The 15,706-nt window shown below is 47.1% G+C and overlaps 1 protein-coding gene across 3 annotated transcripts in view; it reads left to right on the plus strand.

Annotated features, from left to right (window-relative positions):
- Positions 1 to 15,706, plus strand: part of LOC143766500 (uncharacterized) — a 250,253-nt gene that overhangs the window by 197,718 nt on the left and 36,829 nt on the right. For 2 of the 3 annotated variants that reach the window (XM_077254234.1, XM_077254236.1), the window contains exons 2-6: positions 12,513 to 12,662; positions 12,792 to 12,971; positions 13,054 to 13,177; positions 13,261 to 13,358; positions 13,557 to 13,647. In XM_077254234.1, coding sequence (XP_077110349.1) covers positions 12,513 to 12,662; positions 12,792 to 12,971; positions 13,054 to 13,177; positions 13,261 to 13,358; positions 13,557 to 13,647 — 643 coding nt within the window. The remainder of the gene's footprint in view (positions 1 to 12,512; positions 12,663 to 12,791; positions 12,972 to 13,053; positions 13,178 to 13,260; positions 13,359 to 13,556; positions 13,648 to 15,706) is intronic. The other variant, XM_077254235.1, reaches the window with a different exon arrangement.

Below are 15,706 nucleotides of genomic sequence, written 5' to 3' on the forward strand. Positions count from 1 at the left end.
TCCTACTGACATTAAGCTAAAACGGATTAGCTTCGTGCCAGTTGGTGGTGTACCCTCCTCTACAGGGAAATACCAAAAATTTTGCATAGCATAAGCAGCAAACACCCATTTTTTTTGTGTACCCCAATGAAGCATTAGCCCCCCCCACATCAACCAGAGGGCCACACAGCATAACCTCACTCCCCCAGTCAGAAACCTCCTCCTCACATTAACCAGCGGTCCCCACAGGATAAATCCAAAGCCCACCAGACATTCCCTCCCCCAAGCGTAAATCTCCATATGACGCCCCTTGCCCTCAACCATAAATCCCATCAGACACCCCCCAATCGGATGCCACCCCAGCTTAACCCCCCAGCATACACTCCCATCGTACACCACGCCCACCCAAGAATAAACCCCCATCGGACGTCCAACCCCCACAAACCACCATTGGACGTGGACCCCCTCACCCAGCACAAACCCCCTTCGGACGTCCACCCCCCCACCCAGCCTAAACCCTCATCGGACGTCCACTCCACCCACCCTAAACCCTCATGATCCCCCAGTAAGCAGCAGGTCACCCCCCAATAAAAGGGACCTCTCCGTAAGCAGCAGGTCACCCCCAAATCCCACCACGGGGTCCCCCCAATAGCCAGGATCCCCCCCAATAGCCAGCAGCAGGTCGCCTCCCCAAATCCCACAACAAGCAGCTCGCCTCCCCACCTCCCACTACAAGCAGGTCGCCTCCCTACATCCCACGACAAGCAGGTCGCCTCCCCACATTCCACGACAAGCAGGTCGCCGCCCCACATCCCACGAAAAGCAGGTCGCCTCCCCACATCCCACGACAAGCAGGTCGCCTCCTCACATCCCACCTCAAGCATGTCGCCCCCCCACATCCCACCACAAGCAGGTTGCCCCCACATTCCACCAGATGCAGGTCACCCCCCACAAGCAGGTCACCCTCAAATCTCACCACAGGGGTCCCCCCAATAGCCTGCAGCAGGAGCCCCCCCCAAATCCCACCACAAGGGTCCCCCACAATAGCCAGCAGGTCCCCCTAATCACACCACAAGGGTCCCCCACAACAGACAGCAGCAGATCCCCCCCAAAATCTCACCACAGGGGTCCCCCACAATAGCCAGCAGGTCCCCCAAATCACACAAGGGTCCCCTACAACAGTCAGCAGCAGATCCCCCCAAAAAATCCCACAACAGCCAGCAGCAGGTCCCCCACAACAGCCAGCAGCAGGTCCCCCCCAAATCCCAGACAATAGCCAGCAGCAGGTGCCCCCCCAGAATCCCACCACACAGGTTCCAATAGCCAGCAGCAGGTGCCCCCCAAAATTTCACCACAGGGGTCCCCCTCACAATTGCCAGCATCAGGTGCCCCCCAAAATCCCACCTCAGGGGTCCCCCACAATAGCCAGCAGGTCCCCCAAATCACACCACAAGGGTCCCCCACAACAGCCAGCAGCAGGTCCCCCCAAAATCCCACCACAGGGGTCCCCCACAACAGCCAGCAGCAGTTCCCCCCCCAAATCCCAGACAATAGCCAGCAGCAGGTGCCCCCCTAAAATCCCACCTCAGGGGTCCCCCCACAATAGCCAGCATCATGTGCCCCCCAAAATCCCACCACAGAGGTCCCCCACAACAGCCAGCAGCCCCCCACCAAAATCCCACCACAGGGGTTCCCCCCAAAATCCCACAACAGGGGTCCCCCATAATAGCCAGTAGGTCCCCCAAATCACACCACAAGGGTCCCCCACAACAGCCAGCAGCAGGTCCCCCCAAAATCCCACCACAGAGGTCCCCCACAACAGCCAGCAGCAGGTCGCCCCCCACACAGACAAGCAGGTCGCCCACCACAGGGCCTCCCCCCAATAGCGAACAGCAAGTAGCATTATTTCACCCTGAAACCACTAACCTCCATACACCATGGCGTCCACAAGCTATCATGCTGCTTTGCTGCCTTGGTAAATAGAGAATACGCCCATGATGTGAACTCAAAACACGCCCCCTCCCGATAGGACCCGCCCCCGGAAATGACGTCACACCTGAAAGGAGCCCATACAGTCTAGCATTTACCCCCCATTATGCCCCTGTAAGCAGGGTTCTGCCTCCACAACCAGCTGCTTCGGGCACTTTACCATGAGCTGGTACCTCAGATTTTTCCCCGCACCCCTTTCCTTTGCTTGGTGCCAAATCTGTTCTGCCTTTGGGGCTATGGCCTTTATAATATCAGTAAACTGCGTCATCAAGGTCTCCTGACCAGGTGTACCATCTAGACTCTTCCTTCCTGAAACCCTCCCTCTTCCCATTGATTTCACATGGTCCCGCCTGGACGGCAGATAGCAGTCTTTTTGTACAAATGCAGCACAGCCCTGAGGAGTCTTTTCTATGACACTCCTTTTTACACCCCTTATGCAATATATATATGATGCCGCTCACACAGTATAATGTTTCCACAGTACTGGCATCTCTCGTAAAAAAGGTATTTTCACACTACCGCCATACCCCCCCACACACAGTATAATGTTCCTACAGTACCGCCATACCCACACACAGTATAATCTTCTCACAGTACCTCCATCCCACCCCACACAGTATAATGTTCCTACAGTACCTCCATCCCACCACACACAGCATAATCATCTCATAGTACCGCCATACCCCCACACACATCATAATGTTCCTACAATACCTTCATCCCACCACATACAGTATAATCTTCTCATAGTACCGCTATACCCCCACACAGTATAATGTTCCTACAGTACTGCCATACCCCCACACAGTATAATCTTCTCATAGTACCGCCAAACCCACACACAGTATAATGTTCCTACAGTACCACCATACCCTCACACACAGTATTTTGTTCCCACAATAGTGGCTTCCCACAGACAAAGGATAATGTTTCCACAGGACTGACATCCCCCTCACACACCGTGTAATGTCCCCACAGTACTGCCATCCCCCCACTTTCTAATGTTCCCACAGTACTGCCCTCTACATGCACGATATGGTACCATCCACCTCACTGACTACCTCCGACCACCGACAATTAATAAAATACTCACTTGGCCTCATTCTTGGTGCAAATCGTAATGATCCCAGGATCTATGAGATATTTACCATATGATAGTTGGATAGGCAGGAGTGTATCATCCATAAAGGTTGCCCACTCAGTTGATATGATGCCTACGAATCAACAGGGCTTGTGGGGTGTGGTATTGGTCACCCTCTCCTTCCCATCATCACAATTAAAGCAATATCCACATTCCCATGACCATAATACCATTGAATAGATTAGTGAATCAGGGAGTCTAAAGCTCCTGATCCACCATTCAGCCATCACTTCTGAGTCTGAGACTCTGTGCACTGCAGTCATAATGATGTCACTACATCAAACCTGTAGTATATAGCCTCAGCACTCACAACGCACAGACCAGAGCAGCGTACCTCAGGAATCGGGTTGGCTGAGTAGTGTGTGTGGTTTTTTTTTTTTTTTTTTTTTTTCAAATATCAGGAATTGTGGGGGAATCTTCTTAAGAGAAGAGCTGTTGGGACTCTCATACTGAATGTGTGGCTGGTAGGGGCCATTATACTGGGATTGTGGTGGACTGTAAATACCTCCATACTGAGTGGGGGGTTTTATTTTGTGTGGCAGGTTGTGGTGGCCATAATTAGAGATGAGCGAATATCTGCAGAAAATGATCGCCAAACATAAATTCGCACAAATATGGCGCATTCACATTCATGATCGGTAACACGAGCATTTTTCTTAAGATTGGAAGAAGTTGGTAACATTTGGTAAAAGACATAATAGAAGCCGGCAATACATGTGCCGCATTAGTAAAATCACTGCCACCAATGTGGGAGACTGGGGTTCAAATCTTGGCTCTGCCCTGATGGACATAATATACCAGTAGTGGTTCATAACACTACGGTGCCTATCTCAATAAACATGAGCGTGTCACCCAACGTTTCAATATTATAAAGAGAAAACTATTATCACAACTTGAGATGGATCAACTGCACTGCCTATCCACCCCACATGAAGACCTGGAAGAACAACATGGCAACCCCTGGAGATTCTGATCCAACCCAGCAACTAGTGAGCAGTGCAGCTGGTCTGAAACAGAAGATCTTAGATAAACTAAATACCATCAATACCAGAGATGGACTGCCAAAGCTCAGCAAAGAAAGACCACCAAACAGTATGCTAGAGGATGCCAATAGAGCAGCTCTTGCATCAATACTTACCACCACCATAAGTCAAACTAATAACCTGATCTATGCTACTGCCTCAGCAATCATGGAAATGCTTGGCTATACAACCAGCAAGAACAACAGAAGTACGTGCCCCCCTTGGAAAAAAAGACTGTAGACAAAGATCAAGGTGCCACGAAGGGAAGTCAGCCAACTGTCAGAAATACAGAAGTTTGTAAAGATGAAGAATAAGGCCAAGCTGGACAAGTACAAAGGCCTGACGCCAACTGAAGAGACTGCTAAACAAAGGCTCACAGCACTCACTGCAAGACTAGGGAGATACATTATTGAAGCTGAGGCCAAGAAGATAAGTGCCCTGATCTCCAAAGAACCATCCAAAGTGTGCTCCCAACTAAAGAGGAATAGCGCAAAGGCAGAAACTCCACCAATAGCAGAGACTGAACAATACTGGAGGAACATATGGGAGAAGGAAAAAACATAACACTAGTGCAATGTGGCTGCAATATTTGAGAATGAAACACAGCAACCACCTAGAGCAAGAACCAGTCACTATTACAGAAGCAGACATCCAGCAGTGGGTCAAGAACATGAAGAGCTTAACAGCACCTGGTCCAGACATGATCCTCATCTACTGGCTAAAGAAATTGACATTGGTACATGAATACGTGGCAAAGCAGATGAACCAACTGCTAGAAGCAGGCCACCATCCAGCTTGGTTAACACAAGGAAGAACAGTGCTGATCATGAAGGTTCCTTACAAACGAACAGCTCCATCCAATTACTGCCCAATAAACTGCCTTACAACAACATGGAAACTTCTTTCAGGCATCATAGCCACCAAGCTACAGAACCATATGAACCAGTACATGAATCCAGCCCAGAAAGGCATTGGGACTGACACCAGAGGCTCTAAGCACCAGCTCCTAGTAGATAGAGCATTTGCTCAAGACTCAAGATCCAGACAGACCAATCTCAGCACAGCCTGTTGACTACAGGAAAGCCTATGACTCAATGCCACACACATGAATCTATGAATGCTTGGCTCTGTACAATGTCAACAGGAAATTAATAACCTTCCTCAGAAACTCACTAGGGCTATGGAGAACAACATTGGAAGTCAACTCAAGACAATTGCACAAGAGACTATCAAATGCGGCATATACCTAGGTGATGCACTGTCCCCATTGCTGTTCTGCATAGGCTTGAACCCCTCAGTCAGATAATTACAGAGTCTGGCTATGGATACAAGTTCAAGAGTGGAAGCACCATCAGCCACCTCCTCTACAGCAATGACATCAAGCTGTATGCGAAAAACGAATGAGACATCAATTACTGATCCACCTGACAAGGATCTGCAGTGAAGACATTAGATGTCTTTCGGAAGGGAGAAGTGCTGCTGGTTGGTAATAAAGAGGGGCAAGGTAGTCAAGACTGATGGACAGGGACGGGCTGGGCCAGGTGGCAGGAATGCATATGCCCCCCGGGCCGGTGCCTAAGCAGCTGCACAGGGCCGCTGGAGGACTGGAAGTGATTGTAATACATAGCGCACCTATAGTGCGCAGTCGTGTCATCCCGACATGCAGGCTGCAGCAGTATGTGATGAGCAGGCTCCTGTGCGGCACTGCCACTCGGAGAGAGAGAGCCAGCGGCAATCAAGATGAAAGGTCAGCATACCGGCCTGTGTGTGCGTGGAGCTACCAGGGAGAGAGAAGCCCCGGCTTCGGCTACTTTCACACTTCCGTCTTTTGAGATCCGTCACAATCCGTCGATTTTTGAGAATGCGGGATCCTGTCAAAAAATTTGCAGGATCTGGCATTTTCCCATAGACTTTTATTAGCGACGGATTGTGACGGATAGCCATCCGTTTCATCCGTCGTGCACTGGATCCGTCGTAAAATAGCGGTCCGTCGAGCAGAGAAAACATTCATTGTAACTTTTTTTATGCACGTCGGAAAATCGTTAAGCGACTCATCCTGCTCTGCCCGTCATCGGCTACAATGGAAGCTTATGGATGCAGGATCCGTCGCTGACCGTCACACACAGGAATCCAGCGACGGATCCAGTTTTTCCCGTCTGAGCATGCCCGGAAGGATTTTGAAGTCTGGGAAAATATCTCTCTCACTCTCACTCTCTCTCACTTGTGCTTCTCACATTGCTCGCAGTGCTGTGGTTATTTGGCGTGTGTGTGGCTGCAAGTTTGTGATTTGCATACATGTGGTCACATGCCGACTAGACTGGAATGCCCTAATGCAACTGTATTGAACAAGGCAAAAACAGTCTAGTCGAAATGTGGCTGGGAATATATATATTGCATGCTTGCGGTTACAAGACCACCTGTTGCAATCTTCACAGCGCACGATATGAGAATTCACACATAGTGACTGTAGATATGTAGCTTAACATCCGACAACCCCTTTAAGGATCGGCTGCTACTCATGGGCCATTGCTGTGTGCATGCCCCCGGGCCAAAATTTGCCAGCCAGCCCCTGCTGATGGAGTAAAATTACCAGCAGAGCACATAGTAGATGTACGGACATGCTACAAGTACCTCGGCATCCCACAGGTATACGGTAACCATGATGAGGAGGCAAGGAAAGCCGCAACATCCAAATACCATCAAAGGGCCAGCTCAATGGGAAGAATAAAATCCGCGTCATCAATATATATGCCCTGACAGTTATCAGATACCCTGCTGGCATAGTGTTCTGGCCAAAAGAAGAGATGGAAGCTGCAGATGTGAAACCACAAAAGCTCCTCACAATGCATGGAGGTCTGCACCCTAAAGGTACCGTTACACAAAACGACTTACCAATTATCACGACCAGCAATACGACCTGGCCGTGATCGTTGGTAAGTCGTTGTGTGGTCGCTGGGGAGCTGTCACACAGCTCTCTCCAGCGACCAACGATCAGGGGAATGACTTCGGCATTGTTGAAACTGTCTTCAACGATGCCGAAGTCCCCCTGCAGCACCCGGGTAACCAGGGTAAACATTGGGTTACTAAGTGCGGGGCCGCGCTTAGTAACCCGATATTTACACTGGTTACCATTGTAAAAGTAAAAAAAAGCAAAACAGTACATACTCACATTCTGATGTCTGTCACGTCCCCCGGCGTCCACAGGGTTAAAACTGCTTTCGGCAGGAGCGCTGGTAATATGCACGCGCTGCTGCCGAGAGCTTCCCTGCACTGAATGTCTCAGCGCCGGCCGTAAAGCAGAGCACAGCGGTGACGTCACCGCTGTGCTCTGCTTTACGGCCGGCGCTGACACAGTCACCCTGTGGACGCCGGGGGACGTGACTGACATCAGAATGTGAGTATGTAGTGTTTTTTTTTTTTTTTTTTACTTTTACAATGGTAACCAGGGTAAATATCGGGTTACTAAGCGCGGCCCTGCACTTAGTAACCCGATATTTACCCTGGTTACAAGTGAACACATCGCTGGATCGGCATCACACACGCCGATCCAGTGGTCACAGCGGGTGATCAGCGACCAAAAAAAGGTCCTGATCATTCCCATCGACCAGCGATCTCCCAGCAGGGGCCTGATCGTTGGTTTCTGTCACACATAACGAGATCGTTAGCGGGATCGTTGCTTACGTCACCAAAAGCGTGACGTTGCGACGATATCGTTAACGATATCGTTATGTGTGACTCAGCCTTAAGTCTAACACCCAAAGATTGTATACTAACACAAAGGAGGGTGGTCGAGGCTTGATAAGTATCCAAGCCACCATCACGGATGAAACAAGGAGTATCCAGGAATACATCAGAAAAATGGCACCAAAAGATGAGATGCTGAGAGAAAGCCTAAGGCAGCAACAACAACAGATCTGGAAGGAAGAACGGGAACATGAAGCGCCATGGCAATACAAGTTGCTGCATGGGATGTACCATCGACATAATGGAGGTGGCTGAGATGGAGAAATCCTACCAATGGCTGGAGAAAGCTGGACTCCGAGACAGCACAGAGGCACTAATCATAGCAGCACAAGAGCAAGCACTAAGTACCAGATCCATAGAAGCAGGAATCTACCACACAGGACAAGACCCAAGGTGCAGAATATATGCTAAGAAACCTCAGAAACCGTCCAACGCATAGAGGCAGGATGCAAAATGGAAACAGGAACAACGTATACTGAACGCCACAACCAAGTATTGGGAATTGTATACAGGAACATCTGCACAGCATATGGGCTAATTCCTCCTAAGTCCAGGTGGGAGACCCCAGAAAAAGTGATGGAGAATGAAAGGGCTAAAATCCTGTGGGACATCAAGATCCAGACGATAAGCAGGTGTTGACTAACCAACCAGACATTGTGATAGTAGACAAGTATCAGAAGACAGCAGTGATAATAGATGTGGCAGTTCTAAGTGAGATCAACATTAGAAAGAAGGAATATGAGAAGCTGGAGAAATACCAGGGCCTCAAAGAAGAACTGGAGAAGATGTGGAAGGTGAAGGCAACAGTGATTTCAGTGGTGACAGGAACACTTGGAGCAGTGACCCCCTAAGTGGGAAGAATGGCTACAACAGATCCCAGGTGCAACATCTGAGCTCTCTGTCCAGAAAAGCGCAATGCTATGAACAACTAAGATCCCTGCGCAGAACCCTCAAACTCCCAGGCCTCTGGTAGAGAACCCGACAATGAGAAAGGACAACAAAGACCACCTTCATTGGGGGTGAGAAGGAAGTTTTTTTATAGATGTCAGTGACACAATGTATATACACTGCTCAAAAAAATAAAGGGAACACTAAAATACCACATCCTAGATATCTCTGAATGAAATATTCCAGGTTCAATTTTTTATGCATTACATAGTGGAATGTGTTCAGAACAATAAAACATAACAATTATCAATGAATATCCCATGGAGGTCTGGATTTGGAATGATACTCAAAATCAAAGTGGAAAATCAAATTACAGTCTGATCCAACTTCAGTGGAAATGCCTCATGACAAGGAAAATATTCTTAGTATTGTGTGTGGCCTCCACGTGCCTGTATGAACTCCCTACTGTACAACGCCTGGGCATGCTCCTGATGAGGCAGAGGATGTTCTCCTGAGGGATCTCCTCCCAAACCTGGACTAAAGCATCCGCCAACTCCTGGACAGTCTGTGGTGCAACGTGACGTTGGTGGATGGAGCGAGACATGATGTCCCAGATGTGTTCAATCATATTCAGGTCTGGGGAATGGGCTGGCCAGTCCATAACTTCAATGCCTTCATCTTGCAGGAACTTCTGACAAACTCCAGCCACATGAGGTCTGGCATTGTCTTGCATTAGGAGGAACCCAGGGCCAACAGCACCAGCATATGGTCTCACAAGGGGTTTGAGGATCTCATCTTGGTACCTAATGGCAGTCAGGCTACCTCTGGCAAGCACATGGAGGGCTGTGCGGCCCTCCAAAGAAATGCCACCCCACACCATTACTGACCCACTGCCAAACCGGTTATTCTGATGGATGTTGCAGGCAGCAGATGGCTCTTCGTGGCATCTCTAGACCCTGTCACGTCTGTCACATGTGCTCAGTGTGAACCTCCTTTCATTTGTGAAGAGCACAGGGCGCCAGAGGCGAATTTGCCAATCCTGGTGTTCTGTGGCAAATACCAAGCATCCTGCACGGTGTTGGGCTGTGAGCACAACCCCCTATCTGTGGACATCGGGCACTCAGACCATCCTCATGAAGTGGGTTTCTAACCGCTTGTGCAGACACATGCACATTTGTGGCCTGCTGGAGGTCATTTTGCAGGGCTCTGGCAGTGCTCCTCCTGTTCCTCCTTGCACAAAGGCAGAGGTAGCAGTCCTGCTGCTGGGTTGTTGCCCTCCTACGGCCCCCTCCACGTCTCCTTGTGTACTGACCTGTCTCCTGATAGCCTCAGGACACTACGCTGACAGACACAGCAAACTTTCTTGCTACAACTCGCATACATGTGCCATCCTTGATGAGCTGCACTAACGGAGCCACTTGTGTGGGTTATAGAGTCCGTCTCATGCTACCACGAGTGTGAAAGCACAACCATCATTCAAAAGTTACCAAAACATCAGCCAGAAAGCATTGGTTCTGAGATGTGGTCTGTGGTCCCCACCTACAGAACCAATCCTTTATTCAGGGTTTCTTGGTAATTGCCAATAATTTCCATCTGTTGTCTATTCCATTTGCACAATAGCATGTGTAATTGATTGTCAATCAGTGTTGCTTATTACGTGGACAGTTTGCTTTCACAGAAGTTTGATTTACTTTGAGTTATATTATCTTGTTTAAGTGTTCCCTTTATCTTTTTGAGCAGTGTGTATTACATAGATAGAAGAAAAGCTGGTAATTCAGCAGCCGCTGTAGTGTAAAATCACTGCAAGAGCCGACAGGATAGAAGACATGGGTTACATACAGTAAATACAAATAGATTAGGCAGATATATAGATATCAGTGACAAATACAATTTGTACAGTGTGTGCAGCTTACTGTATATGTATTTAATTAATAAATGATAATTTTTCTCAAAAAAAATTTGTAAGCTCTGTGAGATCCCTGCTAGCATCGCGAGGAAGTCGCACGGTGCAGAGGTGAGTTTTCCGGGAGAATTTCACTGCGGTGAATTTCAACTTGCCTCTGCACTGTGCGACATTCTCATGGTGCTAGCGGGAATCTCACTGAGGTCACCGCAGTTCAGCCCGGCTGAGATTGCAGCCTCAGTGATGTCACCACTAGTCACTGATGCTGCGTTCCCAGCAGCTCATTCACCAGTGGTTCTCAGCCTGGACGGTCACATCTTGGCACCTTCCAGGTTGAAAACAATTTCTCCCCCAGACATGGATTACAGGTATGGTATATTGATGTTTTTTTATTTTAGTTTTATTACAGGAGATCGAGGGCTTTGGTGGAATTAGGCGAGGTCGTAAGTGTGGTTTAATTGAGATTTTTAGGGTATGTGCACACGTGGAATTTTCCGCACAGAATCTGCATCTCTTGGCAGAAAATGAAGGCCAAAATGGTTGCAGATTTAATGTGGAATTGATGGGATTACTTGCTGATTTTTTGTGGATTGTCTTGCGCTTTTTGATGTGCGGATTTGCCTTACTCAATGTATAGGCAATGGGTGCAGAAACGCTGCATTTCCGCACAAAGAATTAGCATGATGCTGAAAATAAACCGCTGCGTTTCTGGGCGGAATTTTCCGCGGAATGTGCACAGCGGTTTTTGTTTTCCATAGGTTTACATGGTACTGTACACCGCAAAGAAAACTGCTGCAGATCCGCAGGGCCAAATCTGCTTCAGATCCGCAGCCAAATCTGCAACATGTGCACATACCCTTAAATGAATCTGTCATTCTTTCAATTAAAGGACTTTTTTCAGGGTGTCTGTGTTTTCTTACAATGTGACTATGGGGTTGGAAATGGGGGCGTCTTATTGACGCCTCCCCATTAATAACCTCAGGGCTTGATGTCACCGGACAATACAAAGGTGACACCAACTCCCCCAACTATTACCCCACTTGCCACCGCTAAAGGGCAAGTGGGAAGAGAGAGGCTAAGTGCAAAAATTGGTGCATCTTAGAGATTTGCCTTTTCCGGGGTGGCTGAGAGCTGATGTTTGTAGCCTGGGGGGGGGGGGGGCAGTATCCATGGCCCCTTCCTAGGCTATTAATATCAACCCACAGCTGTCTACATAGCCTTTGCTGGTTATTAAATATAGCAGGACTCTATGTCACTTTTTTTGGGGGGTCCCCCATTTTAATAGCCACTAAAGGCTAATTATACAGTTGTGAGCTGATATTAATAGCCTGGGAAGCTCCATGGGTATTACCCCCTTCATAGGCTATAAACAAACTTCTGTGTGTGAATCAGACCTGAGATCTAACGTGATAGAAGATTACAGTGCGGGGAATTCCAGAAACATTCATATAGACGGCCGGTGGTGATGGAGTCAGTGACCGACTCTGGCCAAATATGTTTCTAGAGCCGTAGTAGAAGACGAAGATGTCATCCTCATCATGAAGTAGTTATTTCTCATGTCGCGTGTAATGAATATCTCCTGCAGTATTGCTAATAACGAATCCAGTGTTAAATGAGACGAGAATTAGCAATATGGAAGATGAGTCTATGAAAAACGTATTCAGCTGCTGAAAGAAACTGCTTGTTGTCTGTGGCCTAAATATATAGGTTTTATTAATAGATGTAAAGAAGAAAACTAAATACTGTAAAATAATGAATCTCCTCATATGTTTCCCTTATTATCTCCAGTAATTGTATTATTACACAGGATTTTTATGATGTTGCATCAGCTCATCTTCTCATTCAGGTCTCTACAATATCGGATCCTCTCAGTGAAGATCTTATACAAAAGAAAATTTTCCTGATTTACCCATCAAAGATGGATATGGACAAAGAAAAGATGGCAGAGGAAATATTACACCTCACCCTAGAGATCCTCTTCCGGCTTACTGGAGAGGTGAGAGATTCTGATGACATCACATTACATCATTCTTATCTATGGGAATAACAGATGGACAGAACTGGAGAGGTGAGGACTCTGGAAAGGTCTGTAGTGAGATTTATTAATGTGTCTCTCCATTACCAGGATTACACAGTGGTGAAGAAGACCTCTAGTGATCGCTATCAGGACCCTGTGTCTGAGGGATGCGGAAGACCCCTGAGCCCAATCACGGGGCCTCCACCTCACCACCTGATACATGAGGACATCAATGACCAGAAGATCCTAGAACTCATCTACAAGATGATTGAGCTGCTGAATGGAGAGGTGACACTGCTGGGAATGCTGGGACATTATACAGTAAAGCTATGAAGGGATCGGGGGATGACGGTATCATTGTATGTGTCAGGTTCCTATAAGGTGTCAGGATGTCGCTGTCTATTTCTCCATGGAGGAGTGGGAGTATTTAGAAGGACACAGAGATCTGTACAAGAACGTCATAATGGAGGTTCCCCAGGCCCTCACATCTCCAGGTAATACACAGGACTAAATACACACGGCCTATAATTATGTGTATGTAAAGAATGAATTCACTCCCTGTATGTGTTTCCTCCAGATCTATCCAGTAAGAGGACAACACCAGAGAGATGTCCCCATCCTCTTCTTCCACAGGACTGCAAGCAAGAAGATCCCAATGCTCCTCAGGATCATCAGGTAGATGGAGAGAAGGTGTCAGGAGATCTCCCCTATGATGTGTAGATGGCTGTGGAGGTCTTGTGCTCAGTCTTGTTTTATCTACCAGTATTATATGTGTTATACTTGTGTAATGAGAACGGTGGAGATGGCAGGATTAGAGCTGATCATAGATGTGACTTCTCCATCTGTTGGTGACTTTTTTAATATTTGTTTCAGGGTGAAGATCTGACCCGTATTAATGCTACAGAGACATATGTGAGAGATGATGAGTGGTGTAAAGAGGAGATTCCTACATATGACTACCCAGGTGAGGAGTAACCACTAAATGCAGAGAAGTCACAGATTCTTCTCAGTCACCGTTTCTGGCTGCTTTATCAGTGGTGTATCCGGCCGTATTACCATGATCACCATTTTACCTCTGGACCACAACATTCTCCTTCACCCTAAACTATTCACATAACTTTGGTCACTGAATGCACTTTTCTATAGAACTTACAACCTGGAGGATCCATCTACCCCCTGGTATTTTTTTAATTCATTCTTAGTTTTACACTGTGTCCTACAATGGGACAGAAAAATATTTAGAATTGAGAGTCCTCAGTGGTTGATACCTTTTAATGGCTAACTGAAAAGATGGTAACAAATTGCAAACTTTGGAGACTACTCAGGTCTCTACTATGGGACAATCATTTTGTGCAGGCTGATCGCTTCTATAGAATGCAGATCTGCATGCTATAGAAGCTGTCAGCGCTGCAGCTTCTATACACTGACCTGAGAGACTTCCTGATTATCACTGCGCATGACAGGAAGCCTCTCAGGTCTGGAGACCCGGATGTCGTCATGACGACATCAGGTCTCCATGGCAGCGATCGGGACCCTGCGTCATGCCAAGGAGTCTCCGATCCAAAGGCAGAGGGGCTGTCAGCCCCTGTAATGAGGGATCAGTGACCTGTCATAAGCCAATACAGATGAATATGTAATCAGAGCACCTCATAAAGCCCACCCAAAGCCCTGACCCAGAGCACAAGAATCTCATTAACTGAAAACTACAAATACAGATTAAACAACAATCACAAGACGGATTTCATCACCAGGTATCAGTGTAATCAGTATAACGGCACCGACCTGACAGTGTCTGTAGGTTACTGAGCACAATCCTGCTGACAGGTTCCCTTTAAGACATCTCCGCTCTGCACTATTATACACAGTTTTCCTTAAATGTGTAATATTTCTTCTTGAAACTCATCTGACAGAAAATATTGGACCTTACGATAGTTTAGATTGTGAAGTCACCGAGCCCAATGCTCTAATTACACCAGAGAGGTTTCATCACTAGCTACTCATTTATTACTGATGAAGACTGTTCAGTTTGAGCATTTCAGTAGATGTTATTGTCTGTAGTCACAGTTTTTGATTACAGTAATGTCAAATACTCTTGATTTATCCTCTTCCCGCAGCCAGTTTTGTTTTCTTAATCATGCCCCATTATTACAATCTGACGTGTGTCACTTTATGTGGGGATAACTTTGGAATTACTCAACAAAGGATAATAGAAAACAAATGGATCTTACAAATTATATTTTCACCTTCTCACAATACCCTACATACGATTGTACACTACTCTCTGGGTACATGGCAGTGTTCAGAAGGGAAGGAGGGCCATTTAGCTACTGGAATGCAGATCTAGCTGGAATAGTTTGCAGACACAATGTATTGGGAGCACTGTTCGTGGTCCACTGGCAGCTCAAAAGATCTCCACCATGAACATGCTTGGCACTATCTTCTCTGCTTTCGATATCCCAAGGATTGCCTTGCTCATCGCCTTTAACACCATTACATTGACCTGGACTTACACTGGGACCCCTAGGCTTGGACCATGGTGTTACCTGCTATTCTGTAGTATTAGATGGCAAGAAGAATAGTCAGGTAGCTGGGTCAGAATCGGGAGAACAGAATACAGAATCAGAAGACACAAGAGTAGTCAGTAAACGGGCCACGATCACAACAGGAAACAAATACACAAGCCGCAAGCTGAGCACAGAGAACTGAACCAGAGGAGAACAACGCTGTTTCTGGCAGATTCCGGCCATGTGCTTTGAGCTTTAGTAGGGTGTGGTACTTTCCAATTGGCTGAAGTAGGGAGCAGATTACTCCAGCTGGACAGCAGGAACAGATCCCAGATGAGATTGGACACACCATATGCAGAAGCCATAATATGACTAATAAATGACAGAAAACCAGAATAGTCGAAATCCTCATAAAGTGATTACATTTTATAAATTAATTCACTGAGGGTTATAATCTATACACATGTGATCAAAATTGTTGGTACCCCTCGTTTAACGACAGAAAAACCCACAATGGTG

The sequence above is a fragment of the Ranitomeya variabilis genome, chromosome 4 (genome assembly GCF_051348905.1).
Source record: "Ranitomeya variabilis isolate aRanVar5 chromosome 4, aRanVar5.hap1, whole genome shotgun sequence".
Classification (NCBI taxonomy): Eukaryota; Metazoa; Chordata; class Amphibia; order Anura; family Dendrobatidae; genus Ranitomeya; species Ranitomeya variabilis.